The sequence below is a fragment of the Neofelis nebulosa genome, chromosome 2, assembly GCF_028018385.1.
Source record: "Neofelis nebulosa isolate mNeoNeb1 chromosome 2, mNeoNeb1.pri, whole genome shotgun sequence".
NCBI lineage: Eukaryota > Metazoa > Chordata > Mammalia > Carnivora > Felidae > Neofelis > Neofelis nebulosa.
The window spans coordinates 204415782-204436786 of record NC_080783.1 but is presented as its reverse complement, the minus strand read 5'-3'; the positions used below and the strand labels follow the sequence as shown (position 1 = coordinate 204436786).

Below are 21005 nucleotides of genomic sequence, written 5' to 3'. Positions count from 1 at the left end.
AGAGAAAAGTGAATGCTGCTAGTCAAAGTCACGTGACTGGTAAATGGCACAGCTGGGATTTGAAGCCAGGTCTGTCTGATAATAAAACCGGAGGGGCGCCCGGTTGGCTTCGTTGGTTAAGCGTCCGACTCTTGATTTGAGCTCAGGTCATGATCTCACAGATCGTGAGTGTGAGCCCCGGGTCAGACTCTGTGCTGACCGCGCAGAACCTGCTTGGGATTCTCTCTCTCCCTCTCTCTTTGCCCCTCCGCTGCTCATGCTCTCTCTCTCTCTCTCTCTCTCTCAAAAAAAAAAAAAAAAAAAGCTGTGTTAATTCTGTAAGTCAGAGACTATCCCCTGCTTACTGGGTTTTGAGGCCCACGCTAGAGGACTCATGAACCAGGAGGCTAAGACTCAGGGGAGGCGGGAGCTCAGCAGGTGCCGGAGAAAGGTATGACACTCATAAAGATGTGCTCCAAACCTCCCTCCCCCCAGATCCAGATGGTCCCTTGTGGCATCAGCCCTTGGTTGTCTATTGTGACCTGACCTCTGACATTGTCCAGGGATGCTTTCTCTGACTGCCCCGTCACCCCAAAGGCAGTGGGGTGATGTGACAGCCAGTCAGCCTCTGACCTCGGCCCATTCTTGTCCTCACCCTTCTTAGAGCTCGGCCCGAAGCCGGCGAGTCAAAGGATGGGGTGGCTTCTGCGGCTGGGGTTTCTAAAGTGCCGTAAGAGCCCTCTATGGCCTCAGGCAGGATGTGCCCAGGCTCTCAAGTCCAGGTGGCGTCTTGGGTCCTTGGAAAGCTTAGACTTGGAGGGATGCTGAAGAAAGCTTACCTGGCCATGTAATGCCCTAGTGTCCCGCCTCTGACTTCAGCCTTCTGGAGGCTCTCAGCCCTCCAGTTGCCAGTAACGTCACCCTCGATTTCTGATTCCCTCTCCCCTCCTCCTCCTTCTTCTTCCCCCTCCTCCTCCTCTTCCTCCTCAGGGCTGCTGTCCCAGCAAAAGGTCAGTGTGTGAAGAGAAACTGGGGGCTCCCCAGGGACCAGATTCAGCCCTGGTGATGAAAAACAGCTGGTCCAGGAGGAAAGGTTGTCTTTCAGGGGATCTTCCAGGAAACTCAGGTCCTGGGAGAATTCGTGGAGGAGAGACTCCTGACACCCATCCCCACCTGGCCCTTGGCCCGGTCCCTTCTTGGCTAAACAACAAGACTCGGGCTCATCCCGGGGAGAGGAGCCCTCAGTGCTGGCCCCGCTTCTGTCTGAAGCATCCGCAGCTGAGGAGCCTTCGGCCTGGCTGGGAGGAGTCCAGGTGCCCCCCACCTCCGAGTGCCCTGGGGTCCGGTGGTCCTGCCCCAGGAAGGGCGGTGGTTCAATGTAGGGCTGGAAGCTGACACCGTCATCTGTGTCCTCCTCATCGTCCTTCTCCTCCTCAGCACTGTCCTCCTCTGATCCTGCCTGGACGGTGGCTGGGGTCCTGACACTAGGGCTCGGCCTGACCCTTGTGGTCAGTTCCTTTTGGGGACAGAGGATCAAGGCATCTGGGGACTCAGGGCCACAGGGCTGAAAGGTTGCCACGGGGCGTCTGTGTCCAGTAAAGTCCTGATTTGGGGAGGGGAGAAAAGAAGGGAAAATTTAGGCTTTCCTGAAGCCTGGGTCCCCCCGGAAACAGACCCCGAGACAAAGATTCAAATGTAAATAGTTCTTTTGGGAAGTGATCCCAGGAAACACTAGCAAGGGAGGAGGAAATTTCAGTGGGGCTGGGGAGAGCCGCCCATAAGAGGGTATCATCAGCAAGTTACCCCTGGGGTAACTGAGCTGAGGGCTCAGGGCACCATCGGGTGAGGGGCGGGGCGGGGCGCAGAAATGTCTAACACAGACGTTGTCATTCAGTTGGGATTTCCCTGAGGGTCCCAGAGCCAGGGACTTTGAAACCACTCCTGTGTGGCCAAGATACTCAGAATCCATCCTCAAAGCCATCCTGACCCAAGTGCCCACCACACCTCACCTATGGCCCAGCCACCCTCAGCAGACCCTCGTTTGAACAAATTGGACCCATCTGACCTCTCCAGGCATCCCCCCCTGCCCCAACTGGCCCACAGCCTTAAGGAAGTGAGGCAGCAGGCAAGGGAGGGGATCCCAGGGTCAGCCGAGGCAAGACTCACCCTTGCTTAAACCGTGAACTAAGTGTTGGGACCCTTCTAAGATTTCCCCTTTTGGTACCACCCTCTCCCCTTCCCCCTTCTGGGCATCTCTCCTGAGTCCCAAGGCTGGTGGCCCTGCTCTCAGTACCTGACAAACCCGATGAAGTTATTTCACTATGGAGACTGAAGGCACTGCTCCCTCCCATTTGAATTTTGGCGAAATTCAACTCAAATTGAATATTTGCCATTTGAATTTGGCGCCAAAGGAATGAATTGCTAATGGTGGAAATTTAAACACAAAGACAGGAGATGTCCGCGGTGTGGACTATCTTGATAGTCTGGTCTGTCCGTCTGACCTATGTCTAAGTCCAGCCCCATTTCCTTATTCTTAACAACCCTCCCCCTCTGTTGCACATGCCCAGATTTGCCATACCAGGGCCCATGGCATCTTTGCCTGCTGAAACCAGGGGTTGTCTGTGAACCTCCTCCAGATCACATGGCCGATGGCAATGACCAACAGCAGTGGAAGCAGAAGCAGCAGCAACCCCAGGAATACCCAGTTGGCTCCTAAGGAAGGAAGAACGAGAACCACAGAAACAATGACCATGGCTCTCATCTATCAAGTGCACCTGTGCAGCGGGCTTCGCGTACATTATCCCACGTGATCCTCATAAGAATATACCGACCCTACAGATTACAGAAGCCAAGATTCAGAGAGGTTATGTAAGCTACCCAAAGACACACAACGGGTATGGTGAAGCTGGGATTTTAACTGAGGTGAGTCTATCTCTAGACCCATGCTCTTGACCACCTTATGATAAAGATAGTCTGTCCCGGGGTGAGGGGTGGGGTGGGAAACCTCACTTCTGTACCACTTTGCACTCACCTGGGGCCCCCAGGAAGAAGCAGGTAGGCTTAGAGAACCCACTGTACTTAGGATCACCAAAGGTATAGATGGTTCTGGCACTGAGGCAGTAGGGTCCGCTGGTGGCTGGCTGCAGGGGGATCTGGACTGGCTGGCCACGGGGAGTGGCTGGAAATCGTGTCTGTTTGGAGAGAGAACAGGGGTGGGCAGACCTGCTGTGGGGATGGGCTCTGCACAACCGGGACAGGGTAGGGCTGGCAAGATACTGCCGTGACCCCCACATCTTTCCCTGCGTTAAAGTTTAAGCATTAAGGGAGCACCTCCCAGCATCATCTGGCTTCTTTTCCACCGGGTCCTGAGGTACAGATGGTCTGAGCTCAGAAGCAGCCCTGCCACTCAAGGTCCCCCTTGTGTGCCGCCCCCCCAGGGCCTGCGGGTCCCTCTTTGAAGGGCAGATTCCGCAGGCTGCCTGCGCTCGGAGCCTCACGGTGTATTTGGGGGTAGGGAGCATCCTTCAGCCATCACAGACCCGGAAAACGCTAGGCCTTCCCTGCCCAGTCTGGTGTGGGTCACATGTGGTGACTAGCACTTGAAGTGTGACTGGTCCAAACTGAGATGCGCTCCAACTATAAAATACACACGGGCTTCCAAAGACTGGGTGCGGGGCGCCTGGGTGGCTCAGTCAGTTGAGCATCTGACTTCGGCTCAGGTCATGATCTCGCGGCTCGTGAGTTCGAGTCCCACGTCGGGCTCTGTGCTGACAGCCCGGAGCCTGGAGTCTGCTTCAGATGCTGTGTCTCCTTCTGTCTCGGCCCCTCCTCTACTCACACTGTGTCTCTCTGTCTCTCTCTCAAAAATAAACCTTAAAAAAACCTCAAAGACTAGGTGCAAAAAGTGTGTAAAACATGCCAACAGTTTTCATATTATTTACACGTTGAAATGATAACATTTTATGGGATGAAATAAATTATTAAAATGAAATTAACTTGGTTTTCTTCATTTAATGAGGAACATTTAAAATGACACATGTGGTTCACATTATATTTCTTTTTTTAATTGTTTAAAAATTTATTTGTTTATTTATTTATTTATTTATTTATTTATTTATTTATTGAGAGAGAAAGAAGGCAGAAGTGAGCAAGGGGCAGAGAGAGAGAGAGAGAGAGAGAAGTGGGACTTGTGCTCACCCGATGTGGGACTTGAACTCATGAACCGCGAGATCATGAACCTGAGCGAAAGTCAGACACTCAACAACTGAGTCACCCGGGCGCCCACTCACATTCTACCTCTATTGGACGGGGGTGGTCTAGAATGTTTGAGTTGTTCTTGAAGAAAAAAAAATTTTTTAATCTTTATTTATTTTTGAGAGAGAGAGAGAGAGAGAGAGTGCGCAAGCTGGGGAGGGGCAGAGAGAGAGGGAAACACAGAATCCGAAGCAGGCTCCGGGCTCTGCGCTGTCAGCACAGAGCCCGACGCGGGGCTCAAACCCACGAACCATGAGATCATGACCTGAGCCAAAGTCAGATGCTTAACTGACTGAGCCACCCAGCTGCCCCTAGAATATTTGAAATATCCTTAAAGGCAGGGACCATCTGAAGACGATTGATATCCCTGGGATCCAGAGTACATATGCAGAGTGTCAGGAGTGTGAATGCTGGTTCAGCAAGACAGAAAGAACAAAACCAGGGGCAGTAAACTACACGGGTCAAATGTGGCTTGCCACCATTTTTGTACACGGCGTTTTCCTAGAACACAGCTATGCCCATTTATAGACCTAGTGTCTATGGCTCCTTCCGTGCAGTAGACGTAGAGTTGACTAGCTGTGAAAGCCCACATGACTCTCAAATTCAAAAAACATTTGCTATCTGGCTCTTTACGGGAAAAGTTGGCTGACCTCTGCCATCAATAAACATTGTGCAGACAGGCACATGTTCATGTGTGAGAAACGAGTCTGAAGCTGGGTATTTGTGGTAGTCTCTGGGTACTTTTAGTTGTCTTCCTAGAGTGTATCTGTACTTTCTGATTTTTTGGTAATGAATCCAGGGGCTTGGCAAGCAGGCTTCCTAGCGCCTCTCATGCTTCAATCAGATATCATTGGGAAAAAAGGATTTCATAATTAAAAATGAAATATATATATGTATATTGGGTAGAAAAACTGTGCTGTTACCACCTATAATGCGAAGGGGCAGGACACCCTGTGCTTGGCCTCTTAGGGGGAAAGGGCAGGGGTGGGCTGCAGGCCAATCGTGCTGCACAGAGTCAGGGAGTGACTGCCAGGGGTGGGGGTATGCGGGGAAGGCTTCCTGGAGTTGGTGTGCAGAAAGCAGGCAGGGAGGGTGAGAGGCACTGGGTTTTGGTGGGGCGGTAGGGGACGGGGGCGGGGGGGGGGGTCCAGCCAGAGGGCAGGAAAGAGGCTTCCTACCTTATTCTTTGTTCCCTCCTTCCAGAAATCCACCTCGTACTTCAGATCCGGTGGGGGCATGCAGTGTGGCAGCTGATATGTGGCACTGATGCTCAGGATCGCCTCCTTCCGGGTGACTACCAGGACGGGTGGGGCTGGCTCCACTGGCAGAAATAGAACCGGACCTGTCAGCATCTATCCCCCTGCCCCCAGGCAGGCCTGCTCCTCCGCTCCCCCCAAGCCCCGCCCCCAGCCCAGAGCCCGCTCCTAGAAAGGGAAAAATGGCTCTAGTGTTTGCATCAAGAGCCTTCAAGCCATTTGGTTGAAGTCTTGCAGTGACCTTGGAAGGGAGCTACCACTATTCCCATCTTACAGAAGAGGCAAACTGAGGCTCGGAGAGGTCAAATGAACAGGCCAAGCTCACAGCTAACCTGCCTTTCCTCATGCTGTCCCTTGCACCTGGGCGCCCTTCCCGTATCGCTGGGCTGTCAGAATCTTGCCCACTTGGTGCCACATCACCACAGAGCAGCTGCAAACAACACACACGCATTATCTCGGTTCTGTGGGTCAGAGTCCAGTGGACTCCGATTACATATTAAGCCCTGGGCAGGGAGCTGGAGGGAACGGGGATCTTGACCTCCAGGAGCTGGAGGAAATTCGGGGGAAATGAAGTATGCAAACTACCGAAACTCAAGCGAGAAAATGACCAGGGCCACAGCCGAGGGCAGGAAAAGGCAGGAAAGGTCATTCCGGCATGGAGTGGGCTATGGGAGAATCAGGAGAGCTTTAGGGAGGCGGAGGCAAAGCCAACATTAATACTACTTACAAAAGTAACCTCCTCGCCGCCTCTTTCCTTCTAATCTCTTATTCCTGTCCGTCCTGTCCGTCCGTCCATCCGCCTGTTCATCCTTCGCTCTTCTAGCCTGTCTGCCCGCTCGCCTTCCCACCCTTCCTTCCTTCCTCTTCCTTTAGACTGTCTTCCTGCCTTTAGTCTAGCCAACCACCTGCTCTCCTACCATCCACCCTCCCCATCCATCCATTCTTCTTCACTTTCCATACATCCCTCCTTCTTGTCTGTCCCCCCTCCCTTGTTCTCCTTTCCTCCTGTCCTTCCGTCCCTTCCCAGGCAGCCAGTCAACCTTCTATTTGCTTCCATCTAGCCCGTGACCCGTCCATCTGCCTTTCCTTCCTGTTCTCCCTCTTTCCCATCCACACATCCTTCCTTCCTGGTGAGCATGTCTTTCCATGTAGCCCTTCTTCCTTCCCCTCCTCCACCATGTCCTTTGCACCCCCTCCATGTGTCCTTTCTTCTTACCCATCCGTCCTTCTACCCTTTTCATCCATCCACCCAGCCAGCTTGTACCCACGCCAGTTCTTCTTCCTTCCTACTCTCCCTCCCTGCCACCCTTCATTCAAGCCCTTCCTCCTCTCCATCGGAGCCTTAATTTGCTCGCAAGTATTTTGAGAAGGCTGGGCAGCAAGTTACAGATCTCAGCTCCGTGAGGATACTGTCTGAGTATTTATCTTCTCCTTCTTACCACCCCGCCTCACTCTGGGTCTGGTTCAAATACCGTGTTCAAGACTAGAAAGACCCAGATTCACGTTCCATCTCCACCCCTTATTAACTGTGTGTCCTGGCAATTTCCTTAACTTTTGTGGATCTTACTTATTATTATTTTTTTAAATGGGGCAATGAAAATGAACCCCACAGGTCTGTTGTTAGGATTAGAAATAAAATATACTGGGAAGAGAAAAGTGCTCTCCTCACTCAGTGTTTGTTTGTTTGTTTTTATGACATTTATTTATTTATTTTTGAGAGACAGAGCACGAACGGGGGAGGGGCAGAGAGACAGGGAGACACAGGATCTGAAACAGGCTCCAGGCTCTGAGCTGTCAGCACAGAGCCCATTGCGGGGCTCGAACCCATGAACCGCGAGATCATGGCCTGAGCAGAGGTCTGACACTTTACTGATTGAGCCACCCAGGCACCCCAACACTGGTGATTTCTGAATGTGGTACACATGGGGGATGATTTCCTCTCTATTTCTATTTTCTTTGCCCCCCCCACCCCCAATTTCTACACTGTACAGGAGTTATTTTGCAACTGGCATTAAAAAAAAAAATTTGTTTCTTAAAGAGAACTTGAACATAAAAAATAGCACCAAGCATATGCCGGCAGATCTCCCCTGACACCCTGCCACGATGCCAGGCTACGTGGGGCTGCCTCTGCTTTAGAGAAGTGGAGACAGTGGCCGGGACAGCAGGGCCTGGACAGGGAGCCTCCCACCTGGTCCCTTAGCCACAGACCTACCGTCAAAAAGGTAATCCAGGTACTTGGACTCCACCGGGGGGGACCTGGAGCCGGTAGAAACTGCCCACACACGTCCCTTGAACTTGTTGTACAGGTCTTGTTTCTCCAGGCACATCAGAGAACAGGCCAGCTCTTTGGTTCCTGCACACTGTTTCACTTTTCGCCACCGTCGGGGGGTCGGAGCGCTGAGGGAGGAGACAGGAGAGCGTGGGCTGCAGACTCAGCCTCTGGGGCCAGGGAGCTTGGAGAACACCGACTCCCTTGTCCCTTCATCCGCCTGATCGTCCACCCGTCTGACCTATCAGCCAGCCACGGGCTGGGACAGAATGAGAACAGTCCGGTTAGGAGCTCAGGCTCTGGAGAGAAGCACGCGGTGGGATCCCGGCTGCGTCCCTCACTAGCTCCGGGGCCCCCGGCAGGCCAGCCTGCCTCCTCCTCCTCCTCCTCCTCCTCCTCCTCCTCCTCCTCCTCCTCCTTCTCCTCCTGCCTCCCCAGGGCTGCATGGTGCCTGCCATCACTGGTACCAGCAGCCACTTCCCACGTTCTTCTCCGCTCAGGCCTTGCGGGCCACCTGCTGTGTGCCAGGCATCGTGCTGGATGCTGCGTGGCTGTCAGCGGGGACCCGCAGGCCTGTGATGCGAGTGTTCTGAGAACACCGGGGTCCAAAGAAGGGACCAGCACCCCGGGCATTATTCCTGGGGAACTGGCAATGCCGGGCAGGTCCTGCCCTCGGGAACGTGACGGGGAAGGGGTGAGAGACAATCATCACATCACTGAGGTAAATCCGGGAGCAGGTAGGTGCAGTGACAAGGGGGAATGGCATGGCAGGTGGTGGGGGGGAGGGGTCGGGGGGAACTCCTTTCCACAGGTGGCTCAGGAAAGGCCAGGAAGGTAATATTGAGGCTGCAATGGCAAAGCAGCCGGGTGAAGGCCTGGGGGAAGGAAGTGTCCAGAAAAAAGCAAGGAGGCCAGCGGGGCTCAAGGCCAGCGGGTGAGGCGGGGAGAGGTGTGGGCACAGGGGTGGGTGGGAAGAGCAGGCAGGGCCCTTCCGTCTTGCCAAGGAGCTTGGATTTTATCTCAAGTGTGCTAGGAAGCCACTGGAAAGTTCTGAATGGGGGGGCTGAGGTGACCTAATTTCTGTTTTTGAGAGATCAACCTCTGATAAACCAGCTGGGAGGCCGCAGCAGCGGTCTAAGAGAAAACAGAGGTGAGGATGTAGGGAATGGGCTGGACTGGGCTTATATTTTGGAGGTAAGGCCAACAGGACTTGCTCGTGGACCGGACGTGGGACATGAGGCAGGGAGAAACCAGAGTGACTCCTGGGTTTGGGAACTGAACGACCCGTGAGTGGAGGAGGCTAGATGGGGGCAGCAAAGAGGACGGATTTTTGGAAAGAACTCCTGTTTTGTTTCTTGGTGGAGTTACAGTATATAAACGTTAACAATAAAATGAAACCTGGTCTAGTTATATTCAATTTTTTTTATGTGTATTTATTTTTGAGAGAGAGAGAGAGAGACAGAGACAGAGCACGAGTGGGGGAGGGGCAGCGAGAGAGGGAGACACAGAACCCAAAACAGGCCCCAGGCTCCGAGCTGCAGAGCCCGACGCGGGGCTCGAACCCATGAACCGTGAGATCATGACCTGAGCCGAAATCAAGAGTCAGACACTCCACCAACTGAATCACCCAGGAGCCCCTATATTAACATGAGACAAAATATAAACTTCAAAGTCCAAGGAAATACTAAAGGGGAAAAGAATCACCGCATAATGAAAAATTATTCCGTTTACCGGGATGATATAAAAAAAACTCTCCCTGGGGCGCCTGGGTGGCTCGGTCGGTTGAACGTCTTGACTCTTGATCTCGGCTCAGGTCATGATCTCATGGGTCGTGGGACTGAGCCCCGCGTCTGGCTCCACGCTGAGCGTGGAGGCTGCTTAAGGGTCTCTCCCTGCCCCTCCCCCACTCACACTTTGTCTCTCTCAAACTAAATAAATAAACATTAAAAAAATTCTCCCTGAGTATTACGCTAAGTGAAATAAGTCAGTCAGAGAAAGACGGATACCATATGTTTTCACTCACATGTGGATCCTGAGAAACTTCACAGAAGACCAGGGGGGGAGGGGAAGGGGAAAAAAAAAGTTACAAACAGAGAGGGAAGGAGGCAAACCATAAGAGACTCTTAAATATGGAGAACAAACTGAGGGTTGATGGGGGTGCGGGGGAGAGGGGAAGTGGGGGATGGGCACTGAGGAGGGCACCTGTGGGGATGGGCACTGGGTGTTGGATGGAAACCAATTTAACAATAAATTATATATTAAAAAAAAATTCTCCTTTATATGTGCCTGCTAAATAGATACACACTCTAGACAGCAAAACCAGACAACACTATAGGAAGAAACAGAAAAACCACAATTATAATAAGAAATGTTTAATATGCCTCACTCAGTAATTGAAGATTGAACAAGTAAAAATAATTATTAAATACATAAAGCACAAAAAAAAGGACAACGTAATTATCAAAGTTGGCTTAATGAACATAAATAGGACTGAAAAAATTGGTTGAGCCACACGTGAACCATCAGCAAATTATTATTTTTATTTTTTTTTTAACGTTTATTTATTTTTGAGACAGAGAGAGACAGAGCATGAACGGGGGAGGGACAGAGAGAGAGGGAGACACAGAATCGGAAGCAGGCTCCAGGCTCTGAGCCATCAGCCCGGAGCCCGACGCGGGGCTCGAACTCACGGACCGCGAGATCGTGACCTGAGCTGAAGTCGGACGCTTAAGGGACTGAGCCACCCAGGCGCCCAACAAATTATTATTTTTTAAAAATTTTTATTTATTTTTGAGACAGAGAGAGACAGAGCGTGAGCAAGAAAGGGGCAGAGAGGGGGTGGGGAACACAGAATCTGAAGCAGGCTCCAGGCTCCCAGCTGTCAGCAGAGAGCCTGATGCGGGGCTCGAACTCACGAACCATGAGATCATGACCTGAGCTGAAGTCAGACGCTCAGCCGACTGAGCCACCCAGGTGCCTCAAACCATCAGCAAATTATTAACCGAAATATTAATACATAGTCCTATTGGCTTAGGGCCCCACCCTTATGACCGCATTTGATCTTAATTTCTCCTTGAAAGGCCCTATCTCCACATACAATCACGTGGGGGGTTAGAGCTTCAGGCTATGAATATGAGGGTATACAATTCAGTCCGTAACAGAGCTATTATGAATTACAGTGCTATGAATGTTCATGTACAAGTCTTTGTATGGACATGTTTTCATTTCTCTTAAATAAAGCTTTAGGAGTAGAATCTGGGAGATTTGGTAACTGAAGGGGAAACTTGATGAGAAACTGTCAAGCTGATTTGCAAAGTGACTGTACATTCCCACCAACAGTGCAGGAGAGTTCTAGTTCCTCCACAAGCTTGTCAACACTTAGTATTGTCAGTCCTTTGAATTTTAGCCATTCTAGTTGGTGTGTGGTTGCGTTTCATTGTAGCTTTAATTTGCCTTTCCCTAATGACTAAGGTTGTCGAACATCTTTTCATGTGCTTATTGGCCACTCCTTATTGGCCACTCGTGCACTTTTTTGTGAAGTGATTATTCCAGTTTTTTCAGGTGATTTGTCTTCTTATTGTGATGCAGGAGTTCTTTATCTATTTTGGATACTAGTCTTTTTCCAGTGTATATATTGTAAACATCTTTTTCTCAATGGCTGGACTTTTTTCTCTTTCTTTAAGCATTTTTTTTTAAAGACTAAAAGTTTTAAATTTGATGAAATCCAGTTTATTAGATATTATGGACTAAATTGCATTCCCCCCAAATTCAAATGCCAAAGCCCTAACCCCCGATGACTGTATAGGCTTTTGGAGATGGGGCCTTTAAAAAGGTGATTAAGGGGCACCTGGGTGGCTCAGTCAGTTGAGCGTCTGACTTCGGCTCAGGTCATGATCTTGCAGTTTCTGAGTTCAAGCCTTGCATCGGGCTCTGTGCTGACAGCTCAGAGCCTGGATCCTGCTTCAGATTCTGTGTCTCCCTCTGTCTCTACCCCTCTTCCACTCGCTCACTCTCTCTCAAAAATAAAAAGAAACATTAAAAATTTTTAAATAAAAAGATAATTAAGATTGAATGTGGTCATAAGGGTGGGACCCTAAACCAACCGGACTTAATAGTTAAAAAAAATTTTTTTTTAATGTTTATTTATTTTTGAGAGAAAGACAGAGCATGAGTGGGGAGGAGCAGAGAGAGAGGGAGACACAGAATCCGAAACAGGCTCCAGGCTCTGAGCTGTCAGCACACGGCCTGACGTGGGGCTCGAACTCACGAACTGCGAGATCATGACCTGAGCGGAAGTCAGACATTTAACTGACTGAGTCACCCAGGCACCCTGGACTTATAGTCTTTAAAGAAGAGAAAAGGTTGGGGCGCCTGGGTGGCGCAGTCGGTTAAGCGTCCGACTTCAGCCAGGTCACGATCTCGCGGTCTGTGAGTTCGAGCCCCGCGTCAGGCTCTGGGCTGATGGCTCAGAGCCTGGAGCCTGTTTCAGATTCTGTGTCTCCCTCTCTCTCTGCCCCTCCCCCGTTCATGCTCTGTCTGTCTCTCTCTGTCCCAAAAATAAATAAAAAACGTTGAAAAAAAAAATTAAAAAAAAAATAAAGAAGAGAAAAGGCTACCAGGCATACTCTCAGCCTGACAGAGCCATGACTCTCAGCCATACTCTCAGCCATGACAGAGAAAAGGTCATGTGAGAACAGAGAGAAGGTGACCGTTTTCCACGGCCAAGGAGAGACGCTTCAGGAGAAAGCAAACCTGCTGACACCTCAATCTTGGACTTCCAGCCTCCAAAACTGAGAGAAAATAAATTTCTGTTGTTTAAACCACTCAGGCTATAGTATTTTGTCATGGTAGTCCTAGCAGACTAATACGGATTTTGGTACCAGAAATCAGGTGCTAATGTAAGAAATAGCTGAAAATGTGAAAGTGGCTTTGCCCCTGGGTTTGGGTAGAGGTGGGAGAGATTTTCAGGTGCGTGCTAGAAAATGCCTAGAGTGCCTTGAAGAGACCATCGGTAGGACTATGGAGCCAAAGGTGGTTCTGGGGAGAGCTCAGATGCAAAGGAGGAACGTCTTACTGGAAACTGGGGGAAAGGCGATCGTTGTTACAAAGTGGCAGAGACTTGGCTGAATTGTGTTTTGGTGTTTTGTGGGAAATAGAAGTTGAAAGTGATGAACTTAGATATTTAGCTGAGGAGATTTCTTTCTTTCTTTTTTTTTTTAGAGAGAGAATGTGAGTGGGGAAGGGGCAGAGGGAGGGAGAAAGAGAGAGAGGGAGAGAAGGGGGGGGAGAGAGAGAGAGAGAGAGAGAGAGAGAGAGAGAGAGAGAGAGAGAGAGAGAGAGAATCTTAAGTAGGATCCACACTCAGTGCAGAGCCCAATGCAGATTCGATCTCACAACCCTGGGATCATGACCTGAGCAGAAATCAAGAGACAGACGCTCAACTGACTAAGACATCCAGGCACCCCAGCTGAGGAGATTCCTAAGCAAAGTGTTGAAGATGTGGCCGGATTTCTCCTTACTGCTTATGGTAGACGGAGAGAGGAAGACAGGCACATAGAAGGGACTGTTAAGCAAAAAGAAACCAGAAGTAGAAAATTCTCAGCCTATACATATGGCAAAAAATTAGAAAGCATGTTCTAGAAGGAACACCATGGGTGTGGTTGAAAACGCATTTCATAAGGAGATCTTGGATGGGGCTTGCTGATTTAATCACCCATCTCAGCAGAAGCCAGGAACAGAGATGGAATTAGAGTTATCTATCTACCCATTTCACGCTCACTGAAAAAATCTAAAGCAATAGCTAAGTAGTGATCAGCACAGCTAACATACACATTGTGTCCTTTAAAACCATTTTCTAGGGGCGCCTGGGTGGCTCAGTCGGTTAAGCGGCCGACTTCGGCTCAGGTCACGATCTCGCGGTCCGTGGGTTCGAGCCCCGCGTCGGGCTCTGTGCTGACGGCTCGGAGCCCGGAGCCTGCTTCGGATTCTGTGTCTCCCTCTCTCTCTCACCCTCCCCGGTTCATGCTCTGTCTCTCTCTGTCTCAAAAATAAATAAAACGTTAAAAAAAAATTAAAAAAAAAAACAAACCCATTTTCTACTAAGTGGACAAATGGCTGATTCTGGTTTTAGGTCAGGAATTGTGCAAATGAGCCTGCAACATCTTGTTTATAACAGCAATAATCAAAACTACTAGAGTCGGGGCGCCTGGGTGGCGCAGTCGGTTAAGCGTCTGACTTCGGCCAGGTCACGATCTCGCGGTCCGCGAGTTCGAGCCCCGCGTCAGGCTCTGGGCCGATGGCTCGGAGCCTGGAGCCTGTTTCCGATTCTGTGTCTCCCTCTCTCTCTGCCCCTCCCCCGTTCATGCTCTGTCTCTCTCTGTCCCAAAAATAAATTAAAAAAAAACGTTGAAAAAAAAAACTACTAGAGTCAAATTAAAAGGACTCTGGAGCCAACCTGACAAGATTTTTTTTGCTGGCCAGAGATGGGACAACTCCAGTTTTAACGAGTAGACTGGTTGCAATGGATTGAAACCATCAGATATGTTTAAGCACTCGAGTTCATAACGATTAAAAAAAAAAAACTGATCACCTTTGGGAGATGAGAAGGAATTCCATTCGTGATCTTGAAAACTTGAGGAAAAAAAAAAAAAAATGAAGGACATGTCCCATCTGGCCCATCTGAAGAGTACCACTGAATATCACATACTACAGGAGAGGAAGCATGTCTTTGTAAAATAATTCCAACTAATCCATGAAAAAAAAAATGATACAATTAGAATATCATCATTTTAGAATCCTCATAGGTGTTTAAAAGTGTCAAGGGGAAGGAAAACATCATAAAGTCCAGAGGATGGACTTTCAACCCTAATCAGTTTATTCTGGCTCCCCTATGCCCAGCTATGGGGCTTTGAGCAAAATATCCTCTTGCAGAAGACCTCGGCTGCTCCCTCCTCACAGGGCTGTGTGTCAATAAAGACACTTAACGTGCCGACACGGTACATGTTAGGTGTTTTCGGCCTCCTGATATATTTCTGTACAGTTCTTTTTTTTTTTTTTTTTTTTTTTAAGTTTACTTACTTATTTTGAGAGAGAGCGCACACGAGCAGGGGAGAGGCAGAGAGAGAGGGAGACAGGATCCCAAGCAGGCTCTGCACCGCCAGCTCAGGGCCCAACGCAGGGCTCGAACTCACAAACCTGAGCCGAACTCACGACCTGAGCCGAAACCAAGAGTCGAATGCTTAAGTGACTGAGTCCCCCACGCACCCCCCCCCCCACAGTTCTTTTTTTTGAAAGCTTGCTGGCCCGTGTGCCCTTTTCCAAGGCAGGCCCCCATCGCTCGTGTCTGGACGCTACAGAAGGAGGGACCATGACAGAACAGGAAGCGCATGAGCTTTGGGGTCGGACGGACTTGGCTGTTTCTTCTGGCTCCATCCTTGGTCTCCTGGGGTAAGTCACAGCACCTCTCTGAGCTCAGGCTCCTCGCCTCTAAAATGGGGGAAATGCAGGCATGCCTGGGGATCCAGGGAGCAAAAAGTGAACTCTTCACGCGAGACCTTAGCGCTCAGCCTGGCACAGGCGGGCCCCGCGTCCACAGCGCTCACCTCCCCCTTCCTGCTTCCTCCTCCTCGCCAATCCTAGAGGGGTCCTCCTGCCTCTCTGCTGTTACCACCTTACGCTCCTCAAGTGACCTCAAGCTTCTTGAGGAAAGAACCTCAAGTGACTCCCAGCTGGGTGCAAAAATGGCAGATTTGCTTCCACTTTCAGATTCCTCTGGGTTGGCAGTGGCTGCCTGGACTGCCCACTGGGCAGGACCTCAAGTCGCCGTAGGGGGAAGGTTGTGGAGCGACGCCTAACACAGGCTCTGCAGGAGATACGTGTGCCCTCCCTTGTCAGCTGGCACAACTCCAAGCACCTCCCCCAGGCCCTGGAGAATTCTACCACTGGGCCCTCGTAGCTCTCCTCAAGCCGTGTTCTGACTCTTCTCAGAGATCGTCCCCACCCCCTGCGGGCCCATCACCTGTGCCCTGTGCCCTAGTCGACATCGTTCTCACCGCCAGACCTTTATCTCATTCTCTCCAGGTAGCTGCCCATGCTATCTCCCCCGGGACACAGGGAACCGGGAAGATGGCCACACCCCACAGCAGGCCCACACAAGCCCCTCCAGCCTCGGCCCACCTCCTCAGTCTCCCCGAACGCCAGACTGGAGGCTCCCCTCTACCTTTGGTAGGCCACAAAATAGGTCACATTCTGGGAGTAGCCAGGCCCTGGGAGCCATGTCAGGTAAACACTGAAGTTCCGGGAGAGCAGCGTCACGTTCTGAGGAGGAGCCAGATGGGGCCTCCCTGTGGGAGAGAAAGAGGTCCTGAAGCCTGGAGCTCCTGGCTGCTCTTGACGTGGGCCATTTGGAGCTGACCAGTGGCGGGCTGGGCAGTCGGGCGCTCACTGAGTTTGAGAACCAGGAGTCATCTGGGGTGGCTAGAGCACAGGGGACATGGTGTCGGCTGGGAGCCCAGGCTCAGGATGCCAATCACGGCCTTGCCACGGACCGGCTGTATCGCAGCCCCTTCCCCTCCGTGGGCCTCAGTGGCTGCTCTGTCCTATGGACAGGAAGCTCCTGCCCATTCTGGCACATGAGGGTTTCAGAAGCACACCACAGGACAGGAACCACCTACTGGATTTCCAGGACTCCAGGAGGGAACAGGGTCTCAGGAGCAGAGGCTCAGCTCTGTTCGTAGCCATGTCCCCAGAGCCTGTCTGCAACGGTTCCGGGCTCAGAGTAGGTGCACAATAAATATTTGTTGACTAAATGACTATTGTGATAATTTGGATTAGTCCAAAGGCCGCCCAACTGGTCTCCCTGCTTCCAATCTTGCCCATTCTCCACAGAGCAAGCAGCAAGGGTTAAGATGAAAGTCAGATCATGTGGCGTTTCTGCTTTAAACCCTCAACTGGCTTTCACTTCATTCAAGGTTAAACCCAAAGTCTTTATAATCCTCCACAAGATTTACCTAATCCCAGCCACCGCTCTCCCCGTGCTCACTGCTCTCCAGCCACACTGGCCTCTCTGCTGTTTCTAGAGCCTGCCAGGCATCCTCTTCCTCCAGGCCTTTCCACAAGCTGTTCCCTCCGCCTAGACTGTTCTCCCCCTGGATCTCTAGCAGGCTCGCTCCTTTGTTTCCTTCACATCTCTGCCCAGATGTCACTGTCCCAGTGACACTTTCCCCGACCACCCTTAACTGGCTTCTGCTTCCCCTCTTCGGCACCTCTTCTTCACTGCTAACCCTCATCTTCTGAAATATACACCTGATGACACCTCTTCCCAGTTCTATGCCCTTCCCTCGCCCTTAGAAAAATGTCCACGCTCCTTAGTGAGGTACATGACCGGCCATCTTGTCAACGTCTCCCCAGTCGGCTCACTAGGCTCCAGCCAACCTTGTTTCTTGTCCTTCTCAAACTACTGCGTTCTCTTGGGTACCTCTGAACCCAGGGGTCTTCGACTGCCTGGTGTTTGTTCACCTTCTAATTTTTTTTCACCATCTAATCCTTTAAAGACTTGATTCCAAAGTCACTTCCCTCGGGGAGTCTTTCCTGATATCTCTAAGAAATGGTAGTGGTGACTGATGGTGGGACACATCCGACTGATGATGATGACAGCAGCTAATGTGCTTTGCATCCTAACTATGTACCAGGAACTACGCTAAGTACATTGGTTGCATTTCTTTGAATCCTCCCCACATCTCTAGGATGTAGGTACTAACTGTGACCATCACATGACACATGAGGAAACAAGCCTTCTCAGGTAATAAGCTGTAGAATCAGAATTCACATCCAGGCCTAGCCAACTCCACATTCTGAGCTCCTGATCATACTTCCTCTTCTACGTTCTCGTGGGGCCTGTTCAGCTTTATTCTTCCAACATCTGTGAACTGCTATTGGCCAATGACATCTGTGCCACGAGTTTCACAGGGGAACACAATTCCATTCCTGCCCTTTAGAAGCTCGTGGACCCAAGGGAGAATTCAGCACCCTGAAGTGTCACACGGGCCATGGTGGAAATCCATACAGGTTACAGAATGGCATCAGGGTGGAGGGTGGTTGTACCGATGGCTCTCAGCATGGCTCCCCACTTCTGGTCTTTTAACCCAAATGTGGGCACCTGCTTCCACCCCATCCTGTGATCTTTGGCAGGAACTGGGTCACTGGGGTACAGGTGCTATCATTGTTCCCAGCTTTCCAGCTGGTGACCAGCAGAGGCCAAAGTCTATCTGCAATCAGCTTATAAGGTATCCTTTTTTTTTCTTCAGCTTATAAGGTATCTTGTGGGCAGGACAGGCCCAAAGTCTGAACTTGGCCACAGTGGAGAAATAGCCACGACAGTAGTTACCTTATTTACTGAGCCTTCAAAGGGTGGGACGCCCTGGTCTGGCACTTTATCCACAAAGCCCCATTCAACCCTCAGGACGAACCAGCCTATAGGGTAGGTGCCATTCTCTTTCCGTGCAGGGGCACTAGATTCACAGACAGACAGTAGGCAATAGGCCTGACGCTACACAGCCAGTTTGCGTGGGGGCCAGGATCTGAACCTGGATCTGGCTGACCTTCACTCTAAACTATCACACAGTTTGTGTTGGGTACATTAAGTGTTCCTCCGGTAAAAGCAGCGTTAGGCCCAGATGGGAAAACTATTGAGTTTGACAGCGAAACAGGGGGACAGAGGACCCCCACCCCTCACACACAGGTACACTGTCCCTCACCAGCTGCAACAGCAGTCACTGCGCAGAGGTGCCAGGGGCTGGGGCATCCCTGAGCTGACCCAGGTGGACGGACGGTCCTGCTCTAGCCACCCACCCCACAGCCAAAGCTGGCCGAGCTTGCTTCAGCCTTAGCCTTCTCTTCAGGGGTCTCACCTGCGCTTTCCTCCCTGGGCAATTCCCCTCAGTGCCCTGGGCCTCAGCTTCCCCATCCGAAAAGGGAGAAAATAGAACCTACCTCATAGAAGGGTTGGGTTGTTTCGCTTTAAATAGGGTAATGTGCCCAGCACAAAGAAGTCTTAGTATTAATTATCAGTATTAGCTTGTGCCCCAGGGCCCTTCTGGGTCTTAAATTGTTAGCGGAAGACTAGGAAGTCTAAGACTGGGGGCAATATTGGGACCTTCTCCTGATTGGTTGGGGTTTGGCGGGTAGGTCCTATCCTGGGGTGTTTTGTACCCTGCCACCTCATTTACCAGTGGGAGCTCAGAAAAAAGGTGGCTTTCGTTAGAGTAACAGCAGCACGCAGACTAAGCCAGAGCTCCCTCCCCTCGGGTCTGGGTGGAACTTCTGAAACCGCCCAGGGGGAAAGGATGGCGACTCCGGGGGAGGGCAGGGCACTCCCCTGACTTCCCCGGGTACCGTACGGAGGATCCAGCGTCCTGTGAATGCAGAGGACAGGGCTCCCGGGGAAACCTGAAACAGCACTCTGTAAATCAATGCAGCTGCGTTTTAAACTGCCACCGTCTTTTCCTGTTCACCTGGAGCTGGACTGGCAGTAAGAATCTGGGTCTCTTTCCTCCCGGAAAGCAATTGCAAAGACTCAGGTGTGTCGAGTTCCAAGCCCCAGTGTAGAAGAAAACGGGCGGTGGGTGGGCAGGGCGGATTCGCATCCCCTCCTCTGGCGGCGGCCGGGCTGAGGCCACTTCCCTCCTTCCGGGAGCTCCGCCGCCCAGGGCAGGCGCCCCGCGGCCCCCGCCCGCCCGCCCCGCGGCCCCCCGCCCTTACCTTGAGTGGACTGCAGCAGGCACAGGAGCAGGGGGACCCACCGGCCGAGCCCCGCCACGCCGGCTCCTGCGCTGCCCGCCGGGCGCCGCCAGGTCCCCCCTCCAGCCCCGCCGCCCGCCGGCCGGCAGGTGGTTGCGGACGGCAGCCAATGGGAGGCCGAGCCGCGGGCCCCGCCCCCGCGGGCCGGGACGCAGCGGGGGCTTCCCCGGGGGCAGCCCCGCCGCGGCGAGCTGGGCGGCCGGCCGGCTCCCCGCGCCACCGCGGCTCAAAGACGGCTGGAACCTCCTCCGGGTTTGCGTGGCGGTTTGCTCCGCCGCATCGTGGGGGTGGCGGATCAGTAAAGCCATGCCTGGGGGGAGGGGAGGAGAAGGGTTGATGGCCGACGGCCACAGTTAGGGGTTCCAGTACGGGAGCTAAGTCAAACAGCACGAAGAGTTCAGGGCCAGTTCAACAGCACAGCCTCAGACACCATTGGCGGTGTCCGAGCGTGTTTTATGTGCCGGGTACTAAGCCAAGCACTTCCCGCACGTTAGCTACTTTCATCCCCCCCGAGAATCTGGTGGGTCAGTCCTGTGACTCTCTGCCTTCTTCACAAGGGGATGGCAGCCTCGAGAGCCGAGGGCCTACTTCCGGAGAAAGCTGGGGCCTCCGACACCAAAGCCTAAGGTGTGTTACCAGTCACCCCGACAGTAATAGCTTCCGAGTGATGGAAACAGCCTCACCGCAGAATTGTCTACCGTCGTTAAAAAAGGAGGCTGCCGAGGGATATGTCACGGCTCGGGGAAGTTGGCAGCGTACTGGAGAGGCAGAAAAGCAAGTAGCAAAATATGGTCCCATTAAAAAAAAAATATGTGTGCGCATAGTTATGGATAGCAGATGGAGGATATACACCGATATGCGGGTGGTTGTTAACTTCTGGGTGGTGAGGATTTAAATATATATAATACATCACACATATGTAATATACATATGTGTATATTATACAGATTATATGTATACATATTATACACATGTGTGTATACGTATATGTATATTATATATGTGTGGTGTGTATTATATATGTATTATGTATATTGTTATAATATAATACATGTATATGTACATGTATATATATGCAATATATATGTATTATATAATCTATAATATATAACATACATATTATATATTATGTAATATATATATATAGTCTATATTATACACATGTATTTTAAGTTTCTTCTTTCTGCTCATGTTTCGTTTCTAAGCTTTTCAATAATTTGTATGTATCGCTTTTCCGACAAATTCTAAAGGTGATCATTGCTCTCCTTTATTAAATGTTATCTTCTTCTCTTTCTCTTTTCATTTTTTCTGTTTCCCAGTACTTCCAAGGAGGGATTGCCTCCTCTTTACAGAAGAGGAAACTGCCATTTTAAGGACCCAGAGAGCTTATGCAGGTGCTGGGTTCTGGATTCGGCACCCGGCCTGACTGCATGGCCACCCTGCCTTCGGGT

General features: G+C 51.1%; 1 protein-coding gene across 1 annotated transcript; it reads right to left on the bottom strand.

Moving 5' to 3' along the window:
- Positions 1 to 282: 282 nt before the first annotated feature.
- On the bottom strand, positions 283 to 19834 carry IFNLR1 (interferon lambda receptor 1). The gene is given in 7 exon segments (XM_058718636.1): positions 283 to 1582; positions 2558 to 2691; positions 3011 to 3170; positions 5412 to 5554; positions 7702 to 7886; positions 15977 to 16100; positions 19516 to 19834. Coding segments are annotated over 7 exon segments (1833 nt in total). The 3' UTR covers positions 283 to 814.
- Between the last annotated feature and the right edge of the window lie 1171 nt (positions 19835 to 21005).